The sequence below is a fragment of the Podarcis melisellensis genome (assembly GCF_964234715.1).
Source record: "Podarcis melisellensis genome assembly, chromosome: 17".
NCBI lineage: Eukaryota > Metazoa > Chordata > Lepidosauria > Squamata > Lacertidae > Podarcis > Podarcis melisellensis.
The window spans coordinates 13,614,735-13,642,593 of NC_138534.1; the positions used below are offsets into that span (position 1 = coordinate 13,614,735).

General features: G+C 46.0%; 1 protein-coding gene across 2 annotated transcripts in view; it reads right to left on the minus strand.

Annotated features, from left to right (window-relative positions):
* Positions 1 to 27,859, minus strand: part of DMRT1 (doublesex and mab-3 related transcription factor 1) — a 59,102-nt gene that overhangs the window by 16,900 nt on the left and 14,343 nt on the right. For both annotated transcript variants that reach the window (XM_081894601.1, XM_081894602.1), the window contains exons 3-4: positions 20,848 to 21,131; positions 11,734 to 11,896 (exon numbers count right to left, since the gene is read on the minus strand). In XM_081894601.1, the coding sequence (XP_081750727.1) occupies positions 11,734 to 11,896; positions 20,848 to 21,131 (447 nt within the window). The remainder of the gene's footprint in view (positions 1 to 11,733; positions 11,897 to 20,847; positions 21,132 to 27,859) is intronic.

Here is a 27,859-nt window from a genome sequence, read left to right on the forward strand (position 1 = left end):
TGTGGGTTAAACCAGAGTCTCGGACTTGCCGATCAGAAGGTCGGCGGTTCGAATCCCTGCAACAGGGTGAGTTCCCGTTGCTCGGTCCCTGCTCCTGCCAACCTAGCAGTTTGAAAGCACATCAAAGTGCAAGTAGATAAATAGGTACCGCTCCGGCGGGAAGGTAAACGTTTCCGTGCGCTGTTCTGGTTCGCCAGAAGCGGCTTAGTCATGCTGGCCACATGACCCGGAAGCTGTACGCTGGCTCTCTCAGCCAATAAAGCGAGATGAGCTCCACAATCCCTATCGGCCATGACTGAAGCTAATGGTCAGGGGTCCCTTTACCTTTATCCCTTGAAGGCTCCTTATTATCAAGTGATATTCTCCTTGATGGGCAGGAGGAGCAGAAGCCACAATCTGCTTTCCAAACCAGACACTCTTCCCTTTCCCAGATATTCCAGTTTGCCTTTGTTTTAAAAACCTTTTTGTTGTTGTTGTTGTTGCATCCAGTGCCTCAAAGCAGTCCCCTTCTAAATGGAGCTTGGAACCCTGAATTGCAAGAGAAGAGCAACAGCTACTGGTTCATCTTTTCAGGACGTTTCCTCAAATGGAGATTTCCACATTGGGTCCTTCAATTTCCCAGGGTTGCCACGAGGGATAAATGCAGGGCCAACTGGCCTGAAGGTCTCTGGAATAGTCCTATACAGTACAAAAAAAACACACACAAACCTATCCATATAGCAAGTATCCACAGGTAGCCAACGACTCTGGGATGCAAAACGTGCATTTAAAAAGCCATTTCCTTGGCTGTGTTTCTCTCTGTCGTACTCCAGGGAGCCAAGAAATGGAAACTCTGGGCATGGCTATGTAGATGCAGGAATGCAGCTGTAAAATGCATATGGCATGCAAAACATATATGGAGGGCCAATCCAAGACTGGTCCCAGAGACCCTCTGCATAATCCAGAACCCCCTATTATTATTATTATGATTATTATTATTCCAATAACCCCCCCCCAAGAGAGCCACATTTTAAAGGGTATAGAATAAGTCAGCCAAAGGCCTGGTTAAAAGGGACTGCTTTTGCCTGGTGTCTAAAGGTGTATAATGAAGGCGCCAGGCGAACTTCCCTGGGGAGAGCATTCCACAGATGGGGAGCCACTGCAGAGAAGGCCCCGTTCTCCCGTTTCCGCCATCCGCACCTCTTGAGGAGGGGGCACACGAAGGAGGGCCTCGGAAGATGATCTCAGGGTCCGAGTAGGGTCAAATGGAAAGAGGTGATCCTTCAGGTATTGAGGTCCTGAGCTGTTTAAGGCTTTATAGGTCAAAACCAGCACTTTGAATTGGGCCCAGAAACTAATTGGTAGCCAGTGCAGTTGGACCAGGATTTGTGCAATATGTTCAGACTGTCTTGCTCTGGTGAGCAACCCGGCCGCTGAATTCTGCACCAGTTGAAGTTTCCGAACCATCTTCAGAGGCCGCCCTACGCATTGCAGTAATCTAAGGCCAAGACCCTTTGGAACGCTCATTCAGCTTTCATCTCTTGGGTGTCAATGCTCTTCTGGCCTGGGGACTCTCCTGTGCCTGAGCGTCTGCACACGGGAACACCAACCGATCTAAGCCAAGGGGCCGATGCCCTTTGCCAGATGCCACCTCTGTTCGGAAGGGAGACTTGTCCCCACAAGAGGGCTTTTACGCAGCTATGGAACGCCCTCTCCAGGGACGTATGCCTGGCATCAACTTTCTGGTGGTGGCCCTTAAAATTAACCCTGGGATTTAAAACACGCTATTTAAGACTCTCTGATTCTGGGGTTTCCTTTGTTTGTTGGTCTTATGACTGCAAAAAATAAAGGGGGAAAATGGACCCTGTGTTGATGAATGTATTTAAAGGTTTCGAATGAATGCAAAAAATACATAGCGATGGAAGACCTGGACAGAGCATGGTCACCCAAAAAGGCTCAGTGCCATTTTGTGAGGAGATTTCACCCCTCCCATACCCAAGAATCTCCTGATCATCTCCTGAGGTCTCTGCTGACTCTACAGAGAGGAGGAGCAATGTACTGCTCTCTACTTAATTAGTCAAGTGAGTGAGTCTCTGTGTGTGTGAGAGAGTCAGTCAGTCAGTGTGTCGGAGAGTGAGTGCAAGAGATAGTATTTAGAGATAAGATTGCTGCTAAGAGCAGCTGCAGGCACTCAGAGTAGCATTGATGTATGCTCAGAATATTTAGCTCTGTATATAGTTTGTATTAGAGCTGTAGTTATAGAATAAAAGAAGATACTTTACAGAGCTGCTCTCCCGAGTGGTTTATACTCTGCAAGACTCTGCAAAACGCTGCTGCGCAACGACTGCATTATTGAGACAGTGAATCCGGTGCTCTCAGCTCCAAGCTATGAGTCCACAGCACTGTGACCAGTTCCTGTGGTAAAGGAGGTCTCTGGCAGTGCTACCCAGCTCGCCCAGCCCAGTCGGGGCTGTAGTGCATGAGTCCAGTTGGTACACTGGCTCAAGGGCGATGCTGACATTTTGCACCCAACTTGGTTTCCTAGACAGGCTTACCTGTGCTGGTACCGGCATGCCAACAGCTCTCTTTATCTATCAGCGGCAGTTTGGCAGGCTAGAGAAAGAGAACAGTAGCTACACGGGGTCATTGCCTAGCAAAGGTCTCACATTTGAGGCCCAGCAGCAGAGATCAGCATTGCTAAGCATCTGCTGAGAGCTATGGTTTGACTGAAGGTCCATCAGATACACCCTGCTCCCTCCCAAATTCCTACTGTTCCACTACAACAGCCTTTCTCAACCTATGGGTCCCCAGATGTTGTTGAACTACAACTCCCATCATCCCTAGCTAGCAAGGCCAGAGCTCAGGGATGATGGGAGATGTAGTCCAACAACATCTGGGGACCCACAGGTTGAGAACCGCTGCTCTACACCTTACCCAACCCCTCTGCTCTCTCACCTGCCTGGCAGGTGGCGGTCGGAGCAGCAAGGCTCCTCCATGCTTCCACCTGTCACAGTCCCACCAGGTACAGAAAGAGCCAGCGAGGAGGCATCTCAACAGAGCCACCCGATGGACCTTCTCACCACCATGGAAAGAGCTCAGTGAGGGCAACGGCAAGAATTAGGCCCCATGCACCTGCAGGGAGAAGAGTGAGACCACAAGCTCCCAGGTGTGTATGAGAGAGGGGGGCAATTGTGGGTCTCTCTCCTAGGGCTTGCCCGGCTCTGCCCCCCCCCCCAACTTCTTTTCCACCTCTCAGCCTTCTGTCTTCTTTGGCTATCTCCCTGGAACCTGAGTTGGGAACGCAAGAGTCCAGCAGCAACTCTCCAACCCCACCGCAGGCAAGGTCTCTGGAAAAAATGCCACCCACTGTTGACACTTCGGTTTTCTTTCTCAGGCTTGTTTTAAAAACCACTCCTTCATATTCTGGGAACTGGTGGTTGGGAAAAGAACCCTCCAGGAATTCACAATGCAAAGCCAGCCCCACATTTGGAAATTGTGAACCAAGTCTACTTCCCTATAAGCTCACATCCTTGCTGATGGTGGCAGGCCGTACAGTGGTGCCCCGCAAGACAAACGCCTCGCAAGACAGAAAACCCGCTAGACGAAAGGGTTTTCCGTTTTGGAGGCGCTTCGCGAAACAAATTTCCCTATGGGCTTGCTTCGCAAGACGAGAATGTCTTGCGAGTTCCTGCGGTTTTTTTCCTCTTTCCCCCCCTTTTCCTAAGCCGCTAAGCTGCTTATCAGCTGATCCGCTGATAAGCCGCTTAACAGCTGATTGCTAAAAGCCGCTAAACCGCTAATAGCGCTAATCCGCTAAGCTGTCAATGGGCTTGCTTCGCAAGAAGAAGAGAAGAGTTTGGATTTGATATCCCGCCTTTCACTCCCTTTAAGGAGTCTCAAAGCGGCTAACATTCTCCTTTCCCTTCCTCCCCCACAACAAACACTCTGTGAGGTGAGTGGGGCTGAGAGACTTCAGAGAAGTGTGACTGGCCCAAGGTCACCCAGCAGCTGCAGATGGAGAAGCGGAGACGCGAACCCTGTTCCCCAGATTAGGAGACTACCGCTCTTAACCACTACACCACACTGGCAAGACGAAAAAACCGCTATACGAAGAGCCTTACGGAACGGATTAATTTCGTCTTGCGAGGCACCACTGTACTTAGTTAAATAATAAGGGTGAGTTTGGGACAGAGTCCAAAATCTAGCTTTCCTGACTTCTATACTTTATGTGGAAGGGAGAGGGAGAGAGAGAGAGAGAGAGAGAGAGAGAGAGAGAGAGAGAGAGAGAGCGCAAATCATGGAATGTGACTAGCCAATTTGATTTTAACCACCTGTTCAATAGGAAGCTGAGACTATTAAAAAAGGCAAGTCATTCAAACACAGCGGAAAGCTTTTGTCTGGGTGGGAACAATGGAGCTAAAAAACACACACTTGCGTTTGAAGTAAAATGACTGAATCCCAAGATTTGCTGCACTGGAAAAAACCATTTCTTTATAGATGAGATTGTACCAGCAGAGACTCGCCAGGCATGAAGTTATGTTAGGTTATGCACTGGGGGTCCAGCTGCAGTTGTGATCTTAGGCAACTGGTTCCCCAGGTAGCTTTTCAGGTGATATATAATTACACACATAATGAAAAGCCAGTAAGCACACAATACACAACATAGCACCAAAGAAAATGCATGCACATATACAGATACATAGAAGAGACACATGCGCACCACTCCATAGGCGCATGCCTGCTTACAGATACATCTGAGCAAGGACAACGGTGTACGGGCCCTCTGGCATCTATGTACATATGGAAACTAAAGCACATTATATATTACCTAAATATATATAAAGCTAACTTTTTAGTCTTGAGAAAACAAAAGCTATCCTCATATAACAGCCAAATTCCTACATAACTCAATTTCGACATCTCATCTGGTGTGAACTGCACTCATTCCTAGTGTAAACCCCGCCGTGCTGTGCAATGATATACTGTAATGTCACCTCGCAATCTGGATTTACTATAAAGGGCTTCTGACGAGTTTCAGAGCAGTAAACATTGCAGCGAGGTGTATTTCACACTGAGCTGGTTTTTATGAAGAACACTTCACCGCCCAGCCACGGCACCCAGATGATGAATGGTGAAAGATGCATGACAAGCTTCATCATTGTTTGTAAATCTTAACTGTTCCTGCTCACTAACTCTGCAGGCAATTTTCAAAGACAGCGGCCGACAGAAGGACAGCACAGCTTTCCTGAAGGTTATTCAACTTGTTCTTGGCCTAAGCTCTGCCTCCCAGCAGCTAAGCACTGGAAAATAAACTTGCTGGTTACCAGAACCCCGGGCACCAAGCAGGGTGCTAAGGAGAGCAAACTTAAGAAATGCCATCTCTAAGGTACCTTTGCAACAGACACTTCCATTGTCTTTTCGCTGCTTTTTTACTCAGCTAGTCTACAGGCACAACAGAATTCAAAATGTGCTAAGAGCAACTAAGGCCGGGCTAAGTGATTTTGTGCATCAGTCTTAAAACTGCCTGCACAAATTGCACAGCTGCCTCAAACTACTTGAATTGCCACTTTGGACATTGGTTATCCTTAGGCAACAACCCCTTTCATCTTCTATAGAGCATAGAAGACTTAACAGCAATTCAGCTTTGTTGTCTTGAGGCAACAACACTTCCATCCAGACATGCAAGAAATCCAAGGGATTTTAGACCTTCCTCTTTTGTGTATCCCTTTGGGTTAACAGAGATGCTGAACTGAGTTAACAGCAAATGGGAGGGAATTGCATGCTGAGAAAAGCAGAAACATGACTGGGATCTCAGGTATGAAGCAGAAGTGACGGCAAGCACCCAGGTAAAGGTAAAGGGACCCCTGACCATTAGGTCCAGTCGTGACCGACTCTGGGGTTGCGGCGCTCATCTTGCTTTACTGGCCGAGGGAGCCGGCGTACAGCTTCCGGGTCATGTGGCCAGCATGACTAAGCCGCTTCGGGCAAACCAGAGCAGCGCACAGAAATGCCGTTTACCTTCCCGCCGGAGCGGTACCTATTTATCTACTTGCACTTTGACGTGCTTTCGAACTGCTAGGCTGGCAGGAGCAGGGACCGAGCAACTGGAGCTCACCCCGTCATGGGGATTCGAACCGCCGACCTTCTGATCAGCAAGTCCTAGGCTCTGTGGTTTAACCCACAGCGCCACCCGTGTCCCCTTGCAAGCACCCAGAGACCCACATAAATGAGCTTGATTCCCAGATCATCACATTCCCAGGCCATGAAGGGTTGCTGATTCTAAGTAACAAAATCATGCCATCAAACCCATATGAAAATTGTTGTGTGATCTGCAGCTCTACCTTCCTTTTCCATATCAAACCTGGGATGCCAGGGAGGTCATGAACCACAGCTGAACATTGGTAATGGACTGGGTATGATTTAACGAACTGAAACTAAGTTGTGGCAAGTCTAAAGCTGCTCTTGGTCAATAAGCCTTTTGATCCAATAATCAGATTTCAGCTTGATTTGGATGGGATTGCCCACCTCTTCAAAAATCACTTTTTTCCAGGATGACGCACGAACCATTCATGAGAACTCTTTGGGTTCAGTCAATCAACCAGCTACAAATCCACCTAACATTGTTCAACCCACATTTGACCAGCTTCCAAAAGCCTTGTCAAAAGCCTTACCGAAATCAAGATACACTATGTCCACAACATTCCCTTGATCCACCAAGTTTGCAATTCCATCATAAAAAGAAATGAGATTGGTCTGGCAGGACTTATTTTGAGAAACCTATGTTGGGTATTAGTACTCACAGTATCCTTTGCCAAGGGCTCATAGACCAACCGTTGAATTTTCTGTTCCAGGACCTTCCCTGGTATTGATGTCAAGCTCACCGGTCGGTAGTTACCTGGGTTATCTTTTCCCCTGTTTCTGAAGATGTGGACAACACTTGCCTGCCTCCAGTCTGCAGGGACCCCAACAAGTCATAAGTTTAATCTAAGATTCATGTATTGATGGTCACTGTGTTTTCAATATGAACTGACTGTGGTCTCGTTAGTATTATTTTGATCACCTCTTTCTTTTTTAATTGCAATGCATCTCTCCCCCCCCCTCCTTCTTAAATCTGCAAATTTTATTTTTTAAACTCCTCTTTTAATTTATTCATTATCAAGGCTTATATCCTTTCCGTCATCCTAATGTCACAGGGCAGGTAACGTATCAACTTCACTGGCCGCTGGCCTGATTCTGGGTGAACCTCAAACTGATCATCTCGTCTCCTTTGCCACTCCTGCCCCTTTTCACGCAATCTTACAGCAGCATTAGTGACGGGAGAGTCTTGTAAGAAGCACATTTACTCATAATGAAATCATGGCAAACAACATGGCTCTTGATGTCCTAATGAGGACATCAGATGCACTAGGAACCATGTTTCCCTAAATTAAGTTCCCTAAGCTTCCTTTTACTGGGTTTTATAAACAAGAATAATGTTATACAAGCAAGTATACCAAGTTTTCTCATGTCATTTGTATATCACAAAAATAGCATTAAAAAATGTGGGAAAAGATCTACAACATATGTTTCATTAATGGTGGTCAATGTATAGGTTCTTGGTTCATGAATTGGTTTAAACTGTTATATAGAAAGAAAGAAAGAAAGAAAGAAAGAAAGAAAGAAAGGAAGGAAGGAAGGAAGGAAGGAAGGAAGGAAGGAAGGAAGGAAGGAAGGAAGGAAGGAAGGAGGGAAGGAAGTTTGGTTAGGTTCCCTAAATTAAGGGTCATCCTCAGAACCAGATTTGAGCATGTAATGTCAGTCTCACTGCAAGACTTTCCATCACCACTGATGGCACGTGTATTTGGGAGAGGAGGGGAAAGAACTGGCCGAGCCAATGGGAAATTGACCTGAGGGGGGCGGCTACTGCCTTACACAAAGAGGTATTTTCAGGATTTAAGCCTTTAAGATTATTTTCCAAACCATTTGTTTCTGAAATCTTTATTTGCCTCCCCTGTCTCTAAAAATATGCCGTGGGTGGAAAGACCGTTGGCATGGCTATGGGACCACCAGATTCCCCACTCGGGACTGAGCCACCATCGTTCTGTAATTAGAAAGCATTGTTTCCTAGGAAGCTGCAAGACATAATAATAGCACAGTATAGAACCTTGCGTGAAAAAATAAAGTCAGAAGCTTCTCACAAACTTCCCGCTATTCACAAAAGAAAAGTATAAATCAGAGGGCGGCTTATATCTCCTCCCTATGAGCGCAAACACACACAGAGAGAGCATAAACAGGCAGTTAACTCAGCAGAACAACATTAATGAAACGGTAGGTCTAACGGTGCTAATATATGAACTGGCGAAGCCGCCATAAAACGAAAGTTACACCTCAGGATTTGGAGGCAAGTAACAGACTTTGTGAATTATGAAGAAAACGCCGTACACTTTGGTTATTAGCTGTGGTTTAAAGGACATTCCTCCCTCTCGTCTCCCTCTGTCAGATAAGAAATCTTGCTGCCTAATAACCACAGTGGCTGCAACACTTGAGGAATAGCAGGGGCTCAGAAGTATTTCTGCTGGAACACTGACTGCTTTTTCAGTTTGCAGGTCAGTATTTCTGCCCCATGCTGTTCCGACAAACACATCTTTGGGCAAATGTATTACTATAGGAAGAGAGCAAGAGAAGCAAAAATAAAAATAAAATAAAGGATGCGATCGGGGCCACTGAGAGATATTTCTTATTGTCCCTCTCCCAAGTCAGGAACAAGGTTTGGGAAACGGGATGGGTTTGGCCATCAGCTAAAGAAAAACGAAAGTGACGGATGAAGTCCTATTCAGGAATTTCCCCCCACATAGATGAAGGAACAGCAGAGGTGTTCTTTGCTGCCCTGAGCTGCCTCTGGGTGAAACTTAACTCTTATTTCTGCAGGGACGTCATTAATCACGGTGATGTTCATATCAATGCACCCAAGGATCAGGTCGAATTCTGCACCCACTGGAGTCAAGTTAGCTAGGCAAGCTGACTTTTTAGGAGAGAACGTGCTGTGAGTCAGACGACTCACCCCCATTGTTCAGCCCAGACACTGAGGTCCAGCGCCGAGGGTCTTCTGGTGGTTCCCTCCCTGCGAGAAGTGAGGTTGCTGGGAATCAGGCAGGGGCCTTCTCGGTGGTGGTGCCTGCCCTGTGGAACGCCCTCCCATCAGATGTCAAGGAAATAAACACTATCTGACTTTTAGAAGATGGTGCTGACCTTTAAAGCCCTAAATGGCCTCAGCCCAGTATACCTGAAGGAGCATTTCCACCACCATCGTTCAGCCCAGACACTGAGGTCCAGTTCCGAGGGCCTTCTGGTGGTTCCCTCACTGCGAGAAATGAAGTTACAAGGAACCAGGCAGAAGGCCTTCTTGGTGGTGGCACCCACCTCCCGTCAGATGTCAAGGAACTTCACAAAATTGCAAAATACCTGAAGGAGCGTTTCCACCCCCATTGTTCAGCCTGGACACTGAGGTCCAACTCTGAGGGCCTTCTGGCAGTTCCCTCCCTGTGAGAAGTTGGCTCCCAGTATGTTTCTGGGCACAAATCAAAGTGTTGGTGCTGACCTTTAATGCCCTAAATGGCCTCGGCCCAGTATAACTGAAGGAGCATCTCCACCCCCATCGTTCTACCCGGACACTGAGGTCCAGCTCCGAAGGTCTTCTGGCAGTTCCCTCACTGTGAGAAGCCAAGTTACAGGGAACCAGGCAGAGGGCCTTCTCGGTAGTGGCACCCGTCCTGTGAAATGCCCTCCCACCAGATGCCAAAGAAATAAACAGCTATCTGACTTTTAGAAGACATCTGAAGGCAGCCCTGTTTAGGGAGGTTTTTTATGTTTGATGTATTTATCGTGTTTTTAAAATTCTTTTGGGAGTCGCCCCGAGTGGCTGGGGAAACCCATCCAGATGGGCAGGGTATAAATAACAAATTATTATTATCATATTATTATTATGAGACCTGCAGATCTGGGGCAGAGCAATTTGCTTCGTATGCACAAAGTCCCCATTTTGATCCCCAACTGCTTCAGCTGGTGCCAGGAATGTCCCTGGAAGGTCGCTGCCAGTCAGAGTAGACAACACTGCGCTGCATGGACCAATGGTCCGACTCAGAAAGAGAGCAGCTCCCTATGTCCCATAACCCTGTCTCAAGAGTGGGGAGCATTTTTTACTTTGGGGGTTGCCCTTCTTTCTGGGCAATGATCCAAGGCCCACATTTCTGTGGTGGGCAGAGACAGAGGCTCGTTTCTGCACATGCAAAAATACTCTCATCCTCCTTGCGGACAAGCAAGAGGCGATGTTACAGAGGGCCGGGGGAGAGAGGTGGTGCGTATTTCGAACGCTTTCATTTCGGTGAATGGTTTCTATGGGGTTCCGCGGTCCCCGCTCTTCCAGCTGAACGGGAAAGCCACTTCCGCCCTGCAAAGGAGGCGGTGTTACGGGCTTCACGCCCCCTCCGCCCGATTGAGGGAATCCCTGGCTGCGTCACCCCCTGGCCAGCCAATCAGCTGGCTTGGGGGGCGAGGGCTGCCCTATTTAAGGCAGGCGTGGGCTGGGGATCTCCCTCTTTTGCCGCCTGCCAGCTGTTCCTGCTTTTCCCACCGTCCCGCCCTTTAAGGTTTTCGTCCTTGACCTTGCTATGGACCTCGTTTGGTCGCTGTTGAGGGGCCTGGTAGGAATTTTTCCACTTGGCAAATTGGCACCAGCCACTTGGTTTTTGCCTACCTCGTAGCAAATCATCACAACTTTCTTGGTATTGGCAGTTAGGCATTGGTATTGTTCTGTAGGTGGAAGAGGGGAGGTAGGGCCATCACCTGCCCCACATATTGAAGGGTAGTCCGGTAAAGGATTCTGGGGGGCATGGCCCTGTCTGAAGCCTATGGAGGTGAGGGCCTAAGGCATACCCCCAAGCAGTGACCCCGGGGGAGTTCCTAGTTGATGTGCATCAGCAGGACTCCCCCTACTGGTGGTTAACCCTTCCCAGATGGGCTGAAGCCGGATATAGTCGGTTAGGACCAATGCCTAAGCCAATACTGCTCATGCCTGTAACCAATAAAGTTGTGGCCTTATTTAGCCTATTAACCTTAATTATTGTGTCTTTATTTCCGCTGGGGGGGGGGGACTTGCCACGCAACACATTGTGTTGTGTTGTTTTAGGGAGCAGCACGCACACAGACAGCACCAAAGAGATTCATCTGGCCCCGGACTGAAAAAGCGCAGCGTTTGTTTGAAATGATCCATGGGTTGGCAAAGAGGAAGGGCTATTAGGAGAACCATCAAAAAAGTGCGCCACGTCTTTTAATTCACACCCTTCATAATTGTACCTGAGCTTCTCATGCCGGCAGGTCCCCCAGCTATGGAAAAACACTCCGTCAGAGCTTGGAAAACACCGCTGGAGCTCAGTAAATTACATCTCCCGGCTTGTCCGCCGCTGATTGATGAGTGAACTTAGGGAACAATATCAGTATGTGGAATATCGTTTGAACGAGTGGTCAATAATGATTGAAAACAGGGCATTTTCTGCAGTTTACTAAGGCGCATGGCACACTTCTCCTCCGCCTAGAATCAAGGCCGCATTTGGGGAGGCATAAATGTACTTTTAAAAGCCCCCCACCCACTTCTTGTTTAAAAAAATACCTGATTAGAAGAGGAATTTAACAGGTTAGTAGGAAGGGGAAATACCACGGCAGCCGAAGGGATGCCTTTGTTTTTGGACCACAATTTGATCTGCTGGATTATCTGCTTACCATTTGCTTTCGTTTCAGAGAAAGAGGGGCTCTCCTCAAAGGTGAAAATCTGGGGGACACAGGCAGGAGCCCCAACGCTCTGCCCCAAGTAGGAGCTGGAAGGATAGTAAGAATGCATTCTGTACTGGGAACTCACACCATGGCGGTTTTCTGGGCTTTTCACCTGGTTAGAGAAAAACAAGAAGAAAATAACGCCTGTTAAGCCAATCAGAAACAGGAGAACAAAAATGGAGTTACTTTTAATGCCCCCCAACATAATCTTTTGGTCACCAGGTGGAACACTGTATTTTTCTTGCACTCAATTTGTAATTGAAACCGTCAGTCTGAGAACCCCTTGTGCCTGGAAAACTCAATTTGCTCCCTGCAAAAAGTCATTGCCAGGGTTGGTGTTCTAATTTTCTGAAAGGGTTTTCAAGCTAGAAAGAGATGCTGTTTTCCCCAGAGCTTGGAAAGGAACTAGTGCAAGTTCAAGACGTCCCAAAAGGGAACTAATTCCAGTTCACAGTCGTCCCTCTATGGAATGAACCAGTTTGATTCACCTTCAGTTCAAGGTTCAATTGAAGCTCATCCAAACCAGGCATAGGCAAACTTGGCCCTCCAGATGTTTTGGGACTACAACTCCCATCATCCCTGACCACTGGTCCTGTTAACTAGGGATGATGGGAGCTGTAGTCCCAAAAACATATGGAGGGCCGAGTTTGCCTATGCCTAATCCAAATGATCCTTGATAATTTATTTCCAACATTCAGAATTGTTACAAGCTGCTTTATGAAACATACTTAAGAAGACTAAAAAAAGATCAAAACATAAACACAGAAGAATGTGAATTGTTTTACTTTATTTCCCCCAACCGTTATGATCTTTAGGATTAGAGGCCCAAAGATTCTGAAGCTTAAGAAACACATGGAGAGATGAACCAAAAATTGTTTTAACTTCCACCCCAAAACGAACTAAATTCATGTTCCATTCACTTAGCATTTACGGGAACTACTTTGAACTGGAAAGTTTTTTTTAACTAATTCAGAAAACTTGGTTAAAAACGAAGCAGTTGATTCCAAGCACTGATTACGTTTCCCTGTCTACTGTGGTCAAATGACAGCATTATTACAGCTCAAAGGTTTTGCAAGCTTTGGTAGTAGTGATTCTGAAATGTGCAATGCTTGCTTGACCAAAATTACCTGTGGGGCAAAAGAAAAGGTGCTGTGTACATCAAGAAATTCTGTTCAGGCCACAGGGCAAGAAAGCAGGTTGGTTGTCACAGCACCACAAAGGGATTCTGGTTGTGGGAATGTTCAGGATGGCAGGAGAGGATATATTGCTTATTAATATCCTTCCTAACTTGCGCTAGCAAGTTCCTTTACTTAGCAGAGTTTACATTCCCCTTTTAACATGCACAGCAGACAGCTGGTTGCAGGCTCATGTGAGCCTCTGACTATTATACAATTCAGTCTGTCTCAGATTGAATTGTACATTCTTGGTAGGTTCCCTTGAATCCCTCTTAAAAAGAATAAAGACGCCACAATCTTATTCAAAGTGAATACAAGAGGTTTACTCACATCAGTTCACAGTTGGATCCATGAAGGCAGACTTAGTTACAAATATGTACATGTGGATCTACCCCATATGGGGGAATGATCCCAGTGCTTCTGCTAGCTGAGAGCTAGCAGAGCAGTCCTAGCTAGAAGCTGGTCAAACAAAAAAGGAAGTCGAAAAGAGGGAGGACTCGTCCTTTTGTTACCTGGACAGGTAAGGTCACGCCTTCTATCACATGCAAAAGGAAGGATGCTCCAGCCAGGAGGAACAGGAAGTTTCGACTGGCTGGACCAAACATTCCCTCGTGTGTCTTCTCTAGCATTACAAGGAATGTTGTACTTGACTGCCTCTCATGGATCACATCCCACACTGGTGGGTGAAAAAGGATGGAAGCAAACCGAGGCCTTTGGATTGAACTGGATTTTGTCCATGCCAAAGCTTATTTGATGTTTGCAGTTGGACATGCACAGTCCACACAAATGGAAAAGCAAAGACTAAGAACACCAGCTGAAGAACAACTGGAACACACTGAGCTCTTTGAAGGCGTCTTTATTCTTTTAAAGAGGGATTCAAGGGAACTTACCAGGAACGTACAATTCAATCTGAGACAGACTGAACTGTATAATAGTGAGAGGCTCACACGAGCCTGCAACCAGCTGTCTGCTGTGCATGTAAAAAGGGGAATGTAAACTCTGCTAAGTAAAGGAACTTGCTAGCCTTGAAGGCAAGAGTCCCAACCCTTAAGTTCACCCCCCCCATGTATGTACACAGCCTGTCCTCTGTTGCGATGCTTCCACATTACACAATAACTCTCTGCACAGGTTGGTTTTTCAAGCCTGCTCTCCGTGCCATGATCTCTCTTTACTTTCCCCCACCATCCATCCCCTAAAAATAATCACTGGACAAGGACAATATAATTTTAGCATCTATTAAATGGCCCCCACTAGCCGCTGGTGCTGAAAGGAGGTCTGGTTTGTTTTCCTTCTCCAGAGGATGTGGGCAATGACCTGTTTCCTTTCAAGCCTTCTTGTTTTCCTCTCATCTCACCCATTCCTTAAAAAAAAAAAAACCCACCTAAAATCCCAGGACCCAATGAATTATTACAACTATTATTATTAGTATGTGGTCGCTGGCTAGCAAGAGACATGTTTTATAATCTTATTACCCGCACCAAGTCTGTGAACCACGGTACGACCGACAGACGGAGGCTAGGCTCTGCAAACAATATGCGCTGGATTAACCACTGGAGAAAATCTAGAAAGCTTTAGGCTTTGTTTTATTAAACTGTTTAGAATATATACCACAGTAAATCTGAGCCACAAGGTTTCCTTTTTATAGAGCTTAGCTACCCTGTTTTATAGTAACAGTAAAGAACAGGGGAGGCATAAAAATGCTTGACCTTAGCTCTGCATTGCAAAGGGGACCAGGAAGATCATTTGCCCAATGAAGATGACGGGAGTCGCGTCTTTTAGCTCCAAAACTCACTGGGCATCCTTGCCCTCGTGTGCTACGGGGTGTATGTGTGCCCCCAAAAATACACCACTGATCTGGTGGCAAGGGAAGAGGGCAAAAAGATCTGAGCAGGGAATGAGTAACTGTGACTCTTTTCAGAATGAGAAACTGTGCGCTGATGCAAATCTTCCCAATGGCCCTTGTTATAGACTTCTTCTAGGTTCATGTTCCACAGCCAGGATGGACCTGAGACCAATGGAAAGCTGGACTTGTTGCATGCCCTCAGGGGCATTAAAACACGTGCACACACTCAGTATAGGTGTGCCTTAGTCTTGCTGCATGTTCTTTGCCTCCCAAAGGAAATGCATCTGTTGTTCATGACTCCCTGGTCCTGAATGGGGTAACTGAAGGAACAAATGCACAGCCTGGGAGTCGTTTTGGACTCACAGCTGTCCATGGAGGCGCAGGTCAATTCTGTGTCCAGGGCAGCTGTTTATCAGCTCCATCTGGTACACAGGCTGAGATTCTCCCTGCCTGCAGACTGTCTCGCCAGAGTGGTGCATACTCTGGTTATCTCCCACTTGGAATAATGCCATGCGCTCTATGTGGGGCTGCCTTTGAAGGTGACCCGGAAACTACAACTAATCCAGAATGCAGCAGCTAGACTAGGAACCGGGAGCGGCTGCCGAGACCATATAACACCGGTCCTGAAAGACCTGCATTGGCTCCCAATACATTTCCGGGCACAATTCAAAGTGTTGGTGCTGACCTTTAAAGCCCTAAACGGCCTTGTCCCGGCAGACCTGAAGGAGCGTCTCCACCCCCATCGTTCTGCCCGGACACTGAGGTCCAGCACCGAGAACCTTCTGGCGGTTCCCTCACTGCGAGAAGCAAAGCTACAGGGAACCAGGCAGAGGGTCTTCTCGGTGGTGGCACCTGCCCTGTGGAACGCCCTCCCATGAGATGTCAAGGAAATAAACAACTACCTGACTTTTAGAGGACATCTGAAGGTAGCCCTGTTTAGGGAAGTTTTTAATGTTTGATATCTTTTTTTTACTACTATTATTAATATTCTGTTGGGAGCCACCCAGAGTTGCTGGGGAAACCCAGCCAGATGGGCGGGGTATACATTACATTATTATATTATATTATATTATATTATATTATATTAATATTATATTATATTATAATTACATGCGCCTGATGCTGGGAGTGGAGAGAATTGCTAGTCCCTGCGCTCATTCTCTCATAGTAGGGCAGGTTGCAAGGCTGGCATCTCCTTTGCTGATTCTGGAAAAATCCCAATTCTTCATTAACTGAGTCCGGAGGATTATCACAGTCAGATGCAGTCGATGCGTGGCAGCTTTCCCACACCCCAAAGCAGTGCCCTTTCTCATAGGTTAACTTGGGGTAGCTAACACCCAGCCTGCAGGCCTGATAGCTCCGTCTCCACAAATCTCGCTCCCCCACACCCTGCAAGACTTCACTGATTTGGTCAAAACTAGAAAATTACGGAGACACAGTGTGGAGGTGGACAGAGACGTTTCAACCTGTCCACCTAGTCCAGGACCCCAATGAGATATGCAAAGAGTCCCCTTTCCCAGTCACTGGATTGACAAAGTTGCAGGTTCTATTCCTGAGTCGAAGGGGGTTGGACTAGATGATCGCTGGGGCCCCCCTTCCAACTCTACAATTCTAAAATTCCATGATGTGTGTGCTTGGAAAAGGATATGGAGCAGCCACCACTGGCATCCAGCCCCTGAAAGGCTGGCCGAGGGTAAATGCAGCCGCCAAGCAAAAGAAATAAAATAAAATAAATTAGGCACCCCAGAGTCATTGAAACGGTGGGTCACTCAGAGCTTCAAAAGTTGGAATTTCCTGTGTTAAATTATGCTGCATTATTACTGCTAAGAACTGCGTGGAGCCACCAAATTTTAATCCTGAGACCTACCAGCGGGGGGAAATAAATAAATGGTGACCTCCCCACCGTCTCCCTTGAATTTCAGGGTGGAAAACGCAAGCGCCATCTATATCTGTCCCCCCGTGATAGACAAACTTAATTAACCTTTGCTATTCTGTTCCAACCTACTGTTTAAGACAAAGGCGTTGACCCACAAACAATATGTTACCATCAGAATCTCAACTGCCGTGACATCAAGAGATATGGCCCTATCAGCACTATTGGAAAATAAACAGCCTAGATTAGCTTCCCGAAGAAATATGGATTATATTCATGTCACACTTGAGCTGTCAGAAACATTAGGTTACTTTTAGCATAAATCTGTATTGTGAAGGCTATAGCTTATAAATACAATGTAGGATTACGCTGTTGGCATTGCAAACCCAGAGCATTTTTAGATTCGTGACAGAATCCTGCAATAGCTGGATTTCTTATATAGCTCAGTTTCTTAAATTTGGACAGGCCTTTTTTCCCCCTAGACTGGTCAAGGGTGGTTAAAAAGCAAAATCTGTTTCGCATTCAAATGGCAAATTAGCCTTCAAGCACTCTCTGTTGTCCCCTTTATTCACACAAAAGCACACTTCATAAAAATAAAAATTAGGTGCAAGCCCTTTCAGGACATGGGCCAGGTTCGTATTTTGGAGGGAACCATGGTTAACGGCTAACCCTGGGTGAGGAGATCCTTCCAACTTCATTCCTCCCTCTGGAAAGAGCAGCAGCAAGCCACAATCCTTGACTTTGTACCGTGTCCAAACCAGGGTTTGCAAGTTAGTTGTTGTGTTGTTTAGTTGTGTCTGACTCTTCGTGACCCCATGGACCAGAGCACGCCAGGCACGCCTGTCTTCCACTGCCTCCCGCAGTTTGGTCAAACTCATGCTGGTAGCTTCAAGAACACTCGTCCTCTGCCGTCCCCTTCTCCTTGTGCCCTCCATCTTTCCCAACATCAGGGTCTTTTCCAGGGATTCTTCTCTTCTCATGAGGTGGCCAAAGTATTGGAGCCTGAGCTTCAGGATCTGTCCTTCCAGGGAGCACTCAGGGCTGATTTCCTTCAGAATGGATCGGTTTGATCTTCTTGCAGTCCCTGGGACTCTCAAGAGTATCCTCCAGCACCAGAATTCAAAAGCGTTAATTTTTTGGCGATCAGCCTTCTTGATAGTCCACCTGTTGATCGCGGTCGATTGGTTGAATGTGTCTCCCTTAACAGCAACTCTAACCTCTGGAAATAAGTCACCGCCTAAAGGTAAAGGGACCCCTGACCATTAGGTTCAAGTCGCGGACGTCCCTGGGATTGCGGCGCTCATTTCGCTTTGCTGGCCGAGGGAGCTGGCGTACAGTTTCCCGGTCATGTGGCCAGCATGACTAAGCCACTTCTGGCAAACCAGAACAGTGCACAGAAACCCCGTTTTCCTTCCCACCGGAGCGATACCTATTTATCTACTTGCACTTTGACGTGCTTTCGAACTGCTAGGTTGGCAGGAGCAGGGACCGAGCAACAGGAGCTCATCCCGTTGCAGGGATTCGAACCGCCGACCTTCTGATCGGCAAGCCCTAGGCTCTGTGGTTTAACCCACAGCGCCACCCGCGTCCCATAAGTCACCATCTAGATTTCCACAAATCTGGTAAAGAGGTCTCCAGAGGAGCCCCTTTGGTCACGCCAATATCCCTTTTCACCCATTGCAGCCCTCATTGTGGACAGAGGATGGAGACATTTTTGGAGACTCCTGTTGGAGAACTCTAAGGAGGGCAGAGGTGAGGAGGGCAGCATTTTCTTCGCTGGGAGTAACTACTTTCAGAGACCACACTCCAAAGCGCTTAAAAGGATGCCGGTGGTGTTTTTTTAAAAATCCTTCACACACAAGTTGTTTAGGTCAACAAGCTCAACACCTCTTGTAATTAACAATGTAATATATCTCTCGGTACAGCCAATTAATTTTTCATTTTCGCTTTCCGTGGCAGTTGTTTTGCATCTTCTCCCTAATCACTGCCGCAGGAAGGAAATTGAAAGAGAGCTACCCAAAAGGGAACATGATGATTTATATTTGTGTTGGTTTTTTTTATCATGTTACATTTAAAACATAAAGCTTCGGAATCTTAATTCATAGCCAGCTAGTAATTCAAGGTTTAATGTCAGAACCTTTCGGACTCCCTTTTCTTTGCCCGCTGTCCTTGGCTAGAAGAGAAACTTATTAAAGCTTCCACAATAATAAAGGTCATCTGCAGGGGAGACCTGACAGTTGAACTTCAAGGATAAAACTTTCAGCAGAAGGATCCAGAATTCCTAATTGGATAAGCTTTTTAAAGCTTATTTAAAGGATTCCTGACTGCAGAACTGGGTGAAGATCCACATCACACATATGTCCCCCACCCCCCAATTTAAGGATTCTGGGAACTGTAGTTTGTTTGGGGTGCTGGGAAATGTAGCTCTGTGCTTTAAATATGTGTTGAATGTGTTTTAAAGGTGCGTGTTTTCTCTAAGGCTGCATTCCTGTGCACAGAGGTTATCCCACAACGCCTATTTTTGACAGCAGCTGAATGGGCAGAAAACATTGGAAAGAGATGTATTTCTAAGCCTACCACTTGGTTTTTGGAAACTGGGCAACTAACCCAGGGGTCAGCAAACTTTTTCAGCAGAGGGCTGGTCTACTGTCCCTCAGACCTTGTGGGGGGTCGGACTATATTTGGGCAGGGGGGGAATGAATGAATTTCTATGCCCCACAAATAACCCAGAGATGCATTTTAAATAAAAGCACACATTCTACTCATGTAAAAACATGCTGATTCCTGGACCGTCCGCGGGCCAGATTGAGAAGGCGATTGGGCCAGATCGGGCCCCCGGGCCTTAGGTTGCCTACCCCTGTAACCACAGGAAAAGTTAGTAGACCATAAGCCAAGAATAAAGAAAACAAAACTTTCCCTACAATCAGAGCGATTGCTCATTGCCTTTGGTGAAAGGCGTTTGACAAGTTACCAAGCCCAATAAATATTATATCACGGCTGACTTAATACTTTGACATAATGTGACTCTTTAAAAAACAACAAATTATCTCCTATCTCCCTGTCTCTCTGCTACTTACTTATTTATAGGTTTGAGTTAGATGCACATTATCTATTTTATATTGTAACAAATATGGTAGATATTTATAGGCCACTTTGTAGTAATTGCTTATGTGTGAATCCTCTTCCCTGAGCATATGGGGCAGGCTGCGTTTTCTTTAAATGACACCTTGAACAAATCTTTGTTTATTTGTAAACTAAAAAAAACAACAAATAGCAAACGGACCCTGAGATACAAAGTCACCCTGGATGCTTATCAGAGATCTGAAATCGTATAAACTGAGGGTTGCGAACCCAGCACCCATGGGTGCCATGACGCCCATGCAGACCTTTACCGACACCCCTGGGTGGAAGGCTCTATATTTTGAGCTTCCGTTTTTCTAAAAATGTACGGCTCTTGCCCTCCTAGAAAGAAAGTTATGAAGCAAAATGTGCAGGCACCCTTCTGAGCAGTTGGTGTGAAATGAGAGGTGCCAGCCTGGCTGCTCTCTGCCAGTGCTTTTAGCCAATCTGAAACCAGAGCCATGATTTGACAGGGGAGTTATTTGGAATCCTAAAGAGCTGTTGTTTCTGACCCCTTTAACATACTTTTCCTGCTTCTGACTTATTTTTTAGCAACCCCTAGAACTGCCTGCTGGACCATCAAGAAGGATGATCGCCGAAGAATTGATGCTTTTGAATTATGGTGCTGGAGGAGACTCTTGAGAGTCCCATGGACTGCAAGAAGATCAAACCTCTCCATCCTGAAGGAAATCAGCCCTGAGTGCTCACTGGAAGGACATATCCTGAAGATGAGGCTCCAATACTTTGGCCACCTCATGAGAAGAGAAGACTCCCTGGAAAAGACCCTGATGTTGGGAAAGATGGAGGACACAAGGAGAAGGGGACGGCAGAGGACGAGGTGGTTGGACAGTGTTCTTGAAGCTACCAGCATGAGTTTGACCAAACTGCAGGAGGCAGTGGAAGACAGGAGTGCCTGGTGTGCTCTGGTCCATGGGGTCATGAAGAGTCGGACACGACTAAACAACAACAACAACAGAACTGCCTGCAATTTCCGTTTTCTTTCCCTATCAGCCAGGATGCATCTTTCTCTAAGTAAGCAATCCATACCATACCTGCCACTGGTTTCCTGACTGGCTTGACATATAGGTCGCTGGGAGGCTCCGGAGGCTGTTTTTAACAGGGGACCCCACCAGCGGGCCCCCCATATCTCCAGGGGTGGCTTCGCTGGCCACAGCCATCTGGTACTGGGAGTAGTTGTAGAGGTTGTTGTAGTAAGGATACAGGGAGGGCTGGTAGAAGCTGCTGTAGTAAGTGGAGTCCACGACCAAGTCGGAGGCGCTCTCCAGGTGACCTCTGCTGGCCAGGGAAGGAAGGTCCGGGATCAGCATCCGGCCCTCTGCAAAGAACAGGGCAGGGAGGGAAAGAGAGCCGTTAGGAAACAGCAGGAGCAGCTGGCAAAAAACCACTTCTGATCTCTGAAGCATATTTCAAATTTGCCGAGAGAAAGGCTTGGCAGGAGCAGATGGGAGGGAAAGTTGACTCAAAAGACAGGGCAGAATCAGAGGGATGTGATGAAACAGACCTGCTCTGTGCCCCTTCAGGTGTCAAAGGAAGGAAGGAGGGAAGGAAGGAGGGAAGGAATGAGGGAGGGAGGGAGGGAGGGAGGGAGGGAGGGAGGGAAGGAAGGAAGGAAGGAAGGAAGGAAGGAAGGAAGGAAGGAGGGAGAGAGGGAAGAAAGAAAGAAAGAAAGAAAGAAAGAAAGAAAGAAAGAAAGAAAGAAAGAAAGAAAGAAAGAAAGAAAGAAAGAAAGAAAGAGAGAGGAGGGAAGGAAGGAAGGAAGGAAGGAAGGAAGGAAGGAAGGAAGGAAGGAAGGAAGGGGGGGAGGGAGGGAGGGAGGGAGGGAGGGAGGGAGGGAAGGAAGGAAGGAAGGAAGGAAGGAAGGAAGGAAGGAAGGAAGGAAGGAGGGAAGGAAGGAAGGAAGGAAGGAAGGAAGGAAGGGTGAGTGAGTGAAGGGAGGGAAGAAGGAAGGAAAGAAAGAGGAGGGAAGGAAGGTCTTAGAAACATGGTCACTGGCAATCATTCTGCACTCCTCAGTATTATTTATTATTGTTGCGGTCTTATCCTGTCTCCACTGGAAAGAGCTCAAAGCGGCGCACTTATGTGACATCCAATGCCCTTTTGAAATGTGTTGTGGGGGTGGTTATTGGGTTGTTTTTGTTTTTAGTTTGATTCAGTATTTTGTGTTTTTATATTGTGATTTTGTCTTGTGAACCATCCTGAGACCTGCAGTTATAAGGCGTTTAATAACAACAACAACAACAACAACAACAACAACAGCAGCAGCAGCAGCAGCAGCCTGGTTTTATCCTCACAACACCCCTGGGAGGCAGGCCAGGCTGAGGCACAGTGTCTGGCTCCTTGTCACTCAATGAGCATCACTGGTGAAAAACCCTGCTGCTATGTAATGGAAAATACTGCTGCCCCCTCTTTTCAAAATTGTGTATCATTCTTCTACCCTAATGCTTCTCAGTAAGAAAGTTAGCTTTTTAATATATAGATGGGTTAAATCTGTTGATTTCAGCTGGATTTCCAAAGACTGGCACCATCTGATACAAACAAGGAAATGCACGATGGGAAAACAACAAGTCTCAAACATCAATCCTAGAAATCAGCACTTTGGGTTGACAGTTCACTTCCTCTGGGTTTATACGTTCAGGCACAGAAAACTAACCCCAATGCCTTAAAGAATCATGTAACACATAAAAACAGCAAGCATCCTTAATATTAGTTCTGATTCAAGTTTACAAATACCAGTTCACATAAAACCTACCACCTAGGGCAAATACACCTGAGGGGCTTCATGCAAGTCAGGTTAGATTTGATTTAAATCAAATCGATTTAAATCACAATTTAAATCATGATTTGAATCATTAGTCATTAAGACTTGATTTAAATCTTTTTTAAAATCAAGAAGGACTCATTCTTGCTAGTATAATCTTAATATTTACAACCAGACGAAGGTTTCGTTTTTGGAATAATCAAATTTCAGAGTAGTTTTTACAGTTATATCAAAAAGTACTGATTTGGTTATACAGTGGTACCTCGGGTTAAGTACTTAATTCATTCCGGAGATCTGTTCTTAACCCAAAACTGTTCTTAACCTGAAGCACCACTTTAGTTAATGGGGCCTCCTGCTGCTGCCATGCTGCTTGAGCACAATTTCTGTTCTCATCCTGAAGCAAAGTTCTTAACCCGAGGTACTATTTCTGGGTTAGCAGAGTCTGTAACCTGAAGCATATGTAACCCGAGGTACCACTGTACTATTAGAAGTATATTGGCAGGTAATTATGAAATTATGGTGAGGTTTAATAAGTTAACTGTTTATATTTGGACAACTTTTCTGCTGTACTTTATTGGAAGGAGAAAAATAATCATTTCCTTAATAATAATTTAAACAATTTATTTAACTAAAACAATAACATTATAGCATATGTATCCATATTTGTTAACTGATGTAGTTAAACATCTATTTATTTATATAAAACTTAGGCTGAGTTCTTTCACAAGGAGAAGGGGACGACAGAGGACAAGATGGTTGGACAGTGTTCTCGAAGCTACCAGCATGAGTTTGACCAACTGCAGGAGGCAGTGGAAGACAGGAGTGCCTGGCGTGCTCTGGTCCAAGGGGTCACAAAGAGTCGGACACGAGTAAACGACTAAACAACAACAACCCTGGTTTAAGGAGCCATTTGGCACCTAGCTTATATATCCTAAGTTTCTAACACTGCCTTCAAGAGAAGAAAGGTTTCCCGACCCAGTTATAAATTATATGAACACATTCAGTAAGGTGTTGGGATTATATGCCATTTTCGACTTTTTTTAATACTGCACACCCCAGGTTGGGGGTTGTTGCTTTGCAATTCTGTGTTGGGTTTGATCTCTTTTTGCATACGTTCAGGCATGACGTCACCAAACTCTAATATAATTTGATGAAAGCCCTTTGAGAAAACATGGAGGAGAGAGAAACTTCTTTTTGCTTCCTGTTTTGAGGCAAACTGCAGCACCATATTAGTAATGCATTAACTCCTAAAATGTCAATACTGCAATGTATTAAATATTTCAACAAAAATGCCACAGTTGAAATTAAAGGCCTTCTGCAATCAATAAACATATCACTCCAGGCAACTTGTGGCTAATTCGCTTGCCATAAATCAAGATACTATATGCAGCGTGAGGACAGCATAGTATTTCAAGGCTAGCGCAGGGCTTGAAAAGTGCATAGCAAGGCAACATAAATTATGAGCAATCTAAATCTTCTTCCTTTCCAGAAAAAAGCTGGAGAACTCTCCGTTTGGGAAAGAAATAGACAATAGAGGGATAAATGCAGAAATGCATAAATTGCAACACAACAAAAAGGGATTAAAAACTGTTGCTTCACAAAATAGTCAGGTTAAATACATGTGCTAGAGATCCCAGGCCCTGAGCTCTCAAGAGAAGCCATTTTGGAGGGCCTGCCAGTGAACTCAGACAGGGCCTTTTCTGTGGTAGTGCCTTGCCAGTGGAACTCCCTCCCACCAGGCCGCCGATACATGAAGACTCATCTCTTCACCCGGGAAGTTGGGGACATTAATCAGTGTTGCCTATTCGAAATAGGGTCCGTTTCCTGCTGTTGGCTTGGTATGGTTTTTAGCCCTGGTTTCAGCGTGTTATTGAGCTTTATACTTTTTCATAGTTTTAATAATGATCCCGGGCAGCATAGAAATATACTGAATGACTAACACATCTGAAAACAAACCAGTTCCCAGATGTCACAGGTGTGGAGAAAACTGTAAAAGATATTAAAGCTTCTGAGATCAGAGGGAAGCTTTAAGTTTAATTTGTTCATTTAATGTATTGATATGTAGCTTTAAAATTCAGGGGTTCTGGGTGATGAAATTTGCACAGAAAGAGAAGGGAGATCTTCGGTCAGGCACAGGCAAACTCGGCCCTCCAGATTTTTTTGAGACTACAATTCCCATCATCCCTGACCACTGATCCTGTTAGCTAAGGATGATGGGAGTTGTAGTCCCAAAACATCTGGAGGGCCGTGTTTGCCTATGCCTGTCTTTGGTGTTGTTGATTTTGTCAATAAAGTAAAAAATAATAAAGATTTCAGCTGTCGGGGGAATAAACTGTTTTTAACATTGTGACTCAGTTCTCCCTGTTTTAACAACCTTAGGCAGAACATTTGCTACCTTCCCGACTGCATTCCTACATGTGAAAATCAGCTGTCTCTTTCATTCCAGATCAATGCCTCATTATTGATCCTCCATGTTCTACAAAAGCCTTTCGGCCATATGGCATATTAACTTACGGCAGTGAGCAGTAATTCGTTTCAGAGGAGAGTGTCTATTCCTAGAGAAAGTCTAGCTGTGGGGTCAGCTATAAAATAAGTAAACCAATGGAGAAGTTTCCAGCAACTGGCATTCAGGACCATCCTGCCTCTCACTCAGCAGACGGGTTACAAATCAACCCCAAAACAGGAATTTGAGGGAATGAAAGGGGAGGTGTTTGCAATTAGTGCCAAAGATCCAAAACAAACTAAAAACACATAGCTCAATGACATGAGGAAATAGTTAACTCTTGGGCTCTTGTAAGCATCGTCTGGAGTCAAAATAGTTGTGGCCATGGCAACAAAGGAGTTGCTGGAGACCTTAGTAATCCCTAAATAGGTTATCAGGTTCTGAGGGCAATGGTGTTTTTTCTCGATGTCCCACATGGATCGCTGCTGTGTGTGCTATGGTCAACAAACACCACTATTGCCTCATTGTTGTTTAGTCGTTTACTTGTGTCCGACTCTTTGTTACCCCATGGACCAGAGCATGCCAGGCACTTCTGTCTTCCACTGCCTCCCGCAGTTTGGTCAAACTCATGCTGGTAGCTTCGAGAACACTGTCCAACCATCTCATCGTCCCCTTCTCCTTGTGCCCTCCATCTTTCTCAGCATCAGGGTCTTTTCCAGAGAGTCTTCTCTTCTCATGAGGTGGCCAAAGTCTTGGAGCCTCAGCTTCAGGATCTTTCCTTATAGTGAGCACGCAGGGATGATTTCCTTCAGAATGGAGGTTTGATCTCTTCCAGCACCATAATTCAAAAGCATCAATTCTTTGGCGATCAGCCTTCTTTATGGTCCAGCTCTCACTTCCATACATTACTACTGGGAAAACCATAGCTTTAACTACACGGACCTTTGTCAGAAAGGTGATGTCTCAGCTTTTTAAGATGCTGTCTAGGATTGTCATTGCATTGCCTCATTACGACTTGACAATCCTTGGACTTTACGATACTAATACATACAGAAGATACGATATGTTGCCATCAGGGACTGTGCTTTTTGATATGATGATTAAAATTACAGTTTTATTACATACCATGTTATGTTACTTTACAGCTAGTTACGTGTGTGTTGTGGTGTGTGCTATGGAGTGTGGAGTTCATGCGAGTTTGTGTGAAATCCCTAAATCAGATTAATCAACTTCTCTGAAGGACCGAGCTGGCCAGCTACCATTGCAAACACGAGGAGACAGGGAGGAGATAGTACACCCATCTTGAAGCACTTCATGGAAGATGGAGCAAGCTTGTTTTCTCCTGCTCTGGGAGGTAGGACTCGAACCCATGGCTTCAAGTTACAAGGAAGGAGATTCCGGATAAACATCAGGAACAGCTTTCCGAGGGTGATAACTGTTCAACTGTAGAACAGATTCCCTCGGGAGCTGGTGGACCCTCCTCCCTGGGAGTTTTTCAAGCAGAGGTTGGACAGCCGTCTATCATGGATGCTTCAATTCCTGCATTGCAGCAGGTTGGACTAGATGACCCTGGGGTCCCTTTCCAACTCTTCAATTCTATGCTAAGCTGGAAAAGGGACAGAGTGTCTGCTCCTGCTGGTCTCCTGTTCTGGACATTTGGATGGCAATGTTAAGGCACTGTTTGCATGGGAATTCACAGAACCCCAGATCTGAGATGGAAGCCTTTGAATTCAGAATTGCCAACACTAAGACTCTTTGGTAAAGTTGCAAAATAAGAAAAAACAAACAAACCCCGCAATCTGACTGAGTACCAAGACGACTGATCTTGACTCAACCATTTCCCAGCATGCTCCCCCCCCCCCCCGGCTTTGAAGCATCCTCCCTCCCTCCATAACAGACCTGCCTGTACTTCGGGCTGCAGCAACCGGCTGCCGCTGAGGTCAGACAAGAGCCTTGAATTGAGGCTGCTGTGAAACAACTCCCTAAAGTCATAATCAGAAACCGGGGGAACAATGTGTGTTTCTCCCACCAGACCTATCATGACAGAGCAATTCTTGTTGCTGAGCCCCTCGCTGCCAGCATTTTCCGGAGGCAAAATCAAGGCTGCGTTTCCCAACGGCGGCATGGGGAGGAAGGGGGGGGCACAGAAGCTTGGCGTTCTGCTTGTGTCTCCCCATCACCACCACCTATAAGCCTTGCCTTTAAATAAAACAAAATAAAACCAATTCTCCTTGCAACTTGTGCTGTTTCAGTGCTGAACTTGTAGCTTACCATAAAGTTAATGTACTACGCAATATTCATTCCAGACTAGGCTGGGTGTGTGTGTGTTTTTCCCCACCCCCAAAAAGAGCCATTATCTGTAATTACCCATTACCAGGCATAATTATTTCTCCTGGGCTGCTCTACAACCCCCCGGATTTGATGCAGTTACAGCTCACTGCATTATGTTATCAAGGAAGCTTTTTTGACCTTTAAGAGCTCTACTCTCCCTACATACAAAAGTGGGCAGTAAATTGTTTAAGCGTGTGATTTATCCTGGGGGCCCCAATCGGGTGTGCCGCATTGCTCAGGAGTCAGAAATGTTACTTGTACCCACTGCCAAATTTTAGGGGCAGGACAAGACACCTTCCAGAATTGTTCGCGTCGAACATCCGCATTTGGGCTACTGGTCCAATGTGTGTTTTTGTCACACCTCAAGCTAAAGGTCAGGGACTTTTCAAATGTTTAAAATGCACACAGAATGACACATGGGCAACAGTGCACGGGGCAAAGGATCCAAATATCTCTCCCACCTGCAAAACACCTGACAGTCCAGCTAGCAAGTCAGCTGCAAGGCGATCAA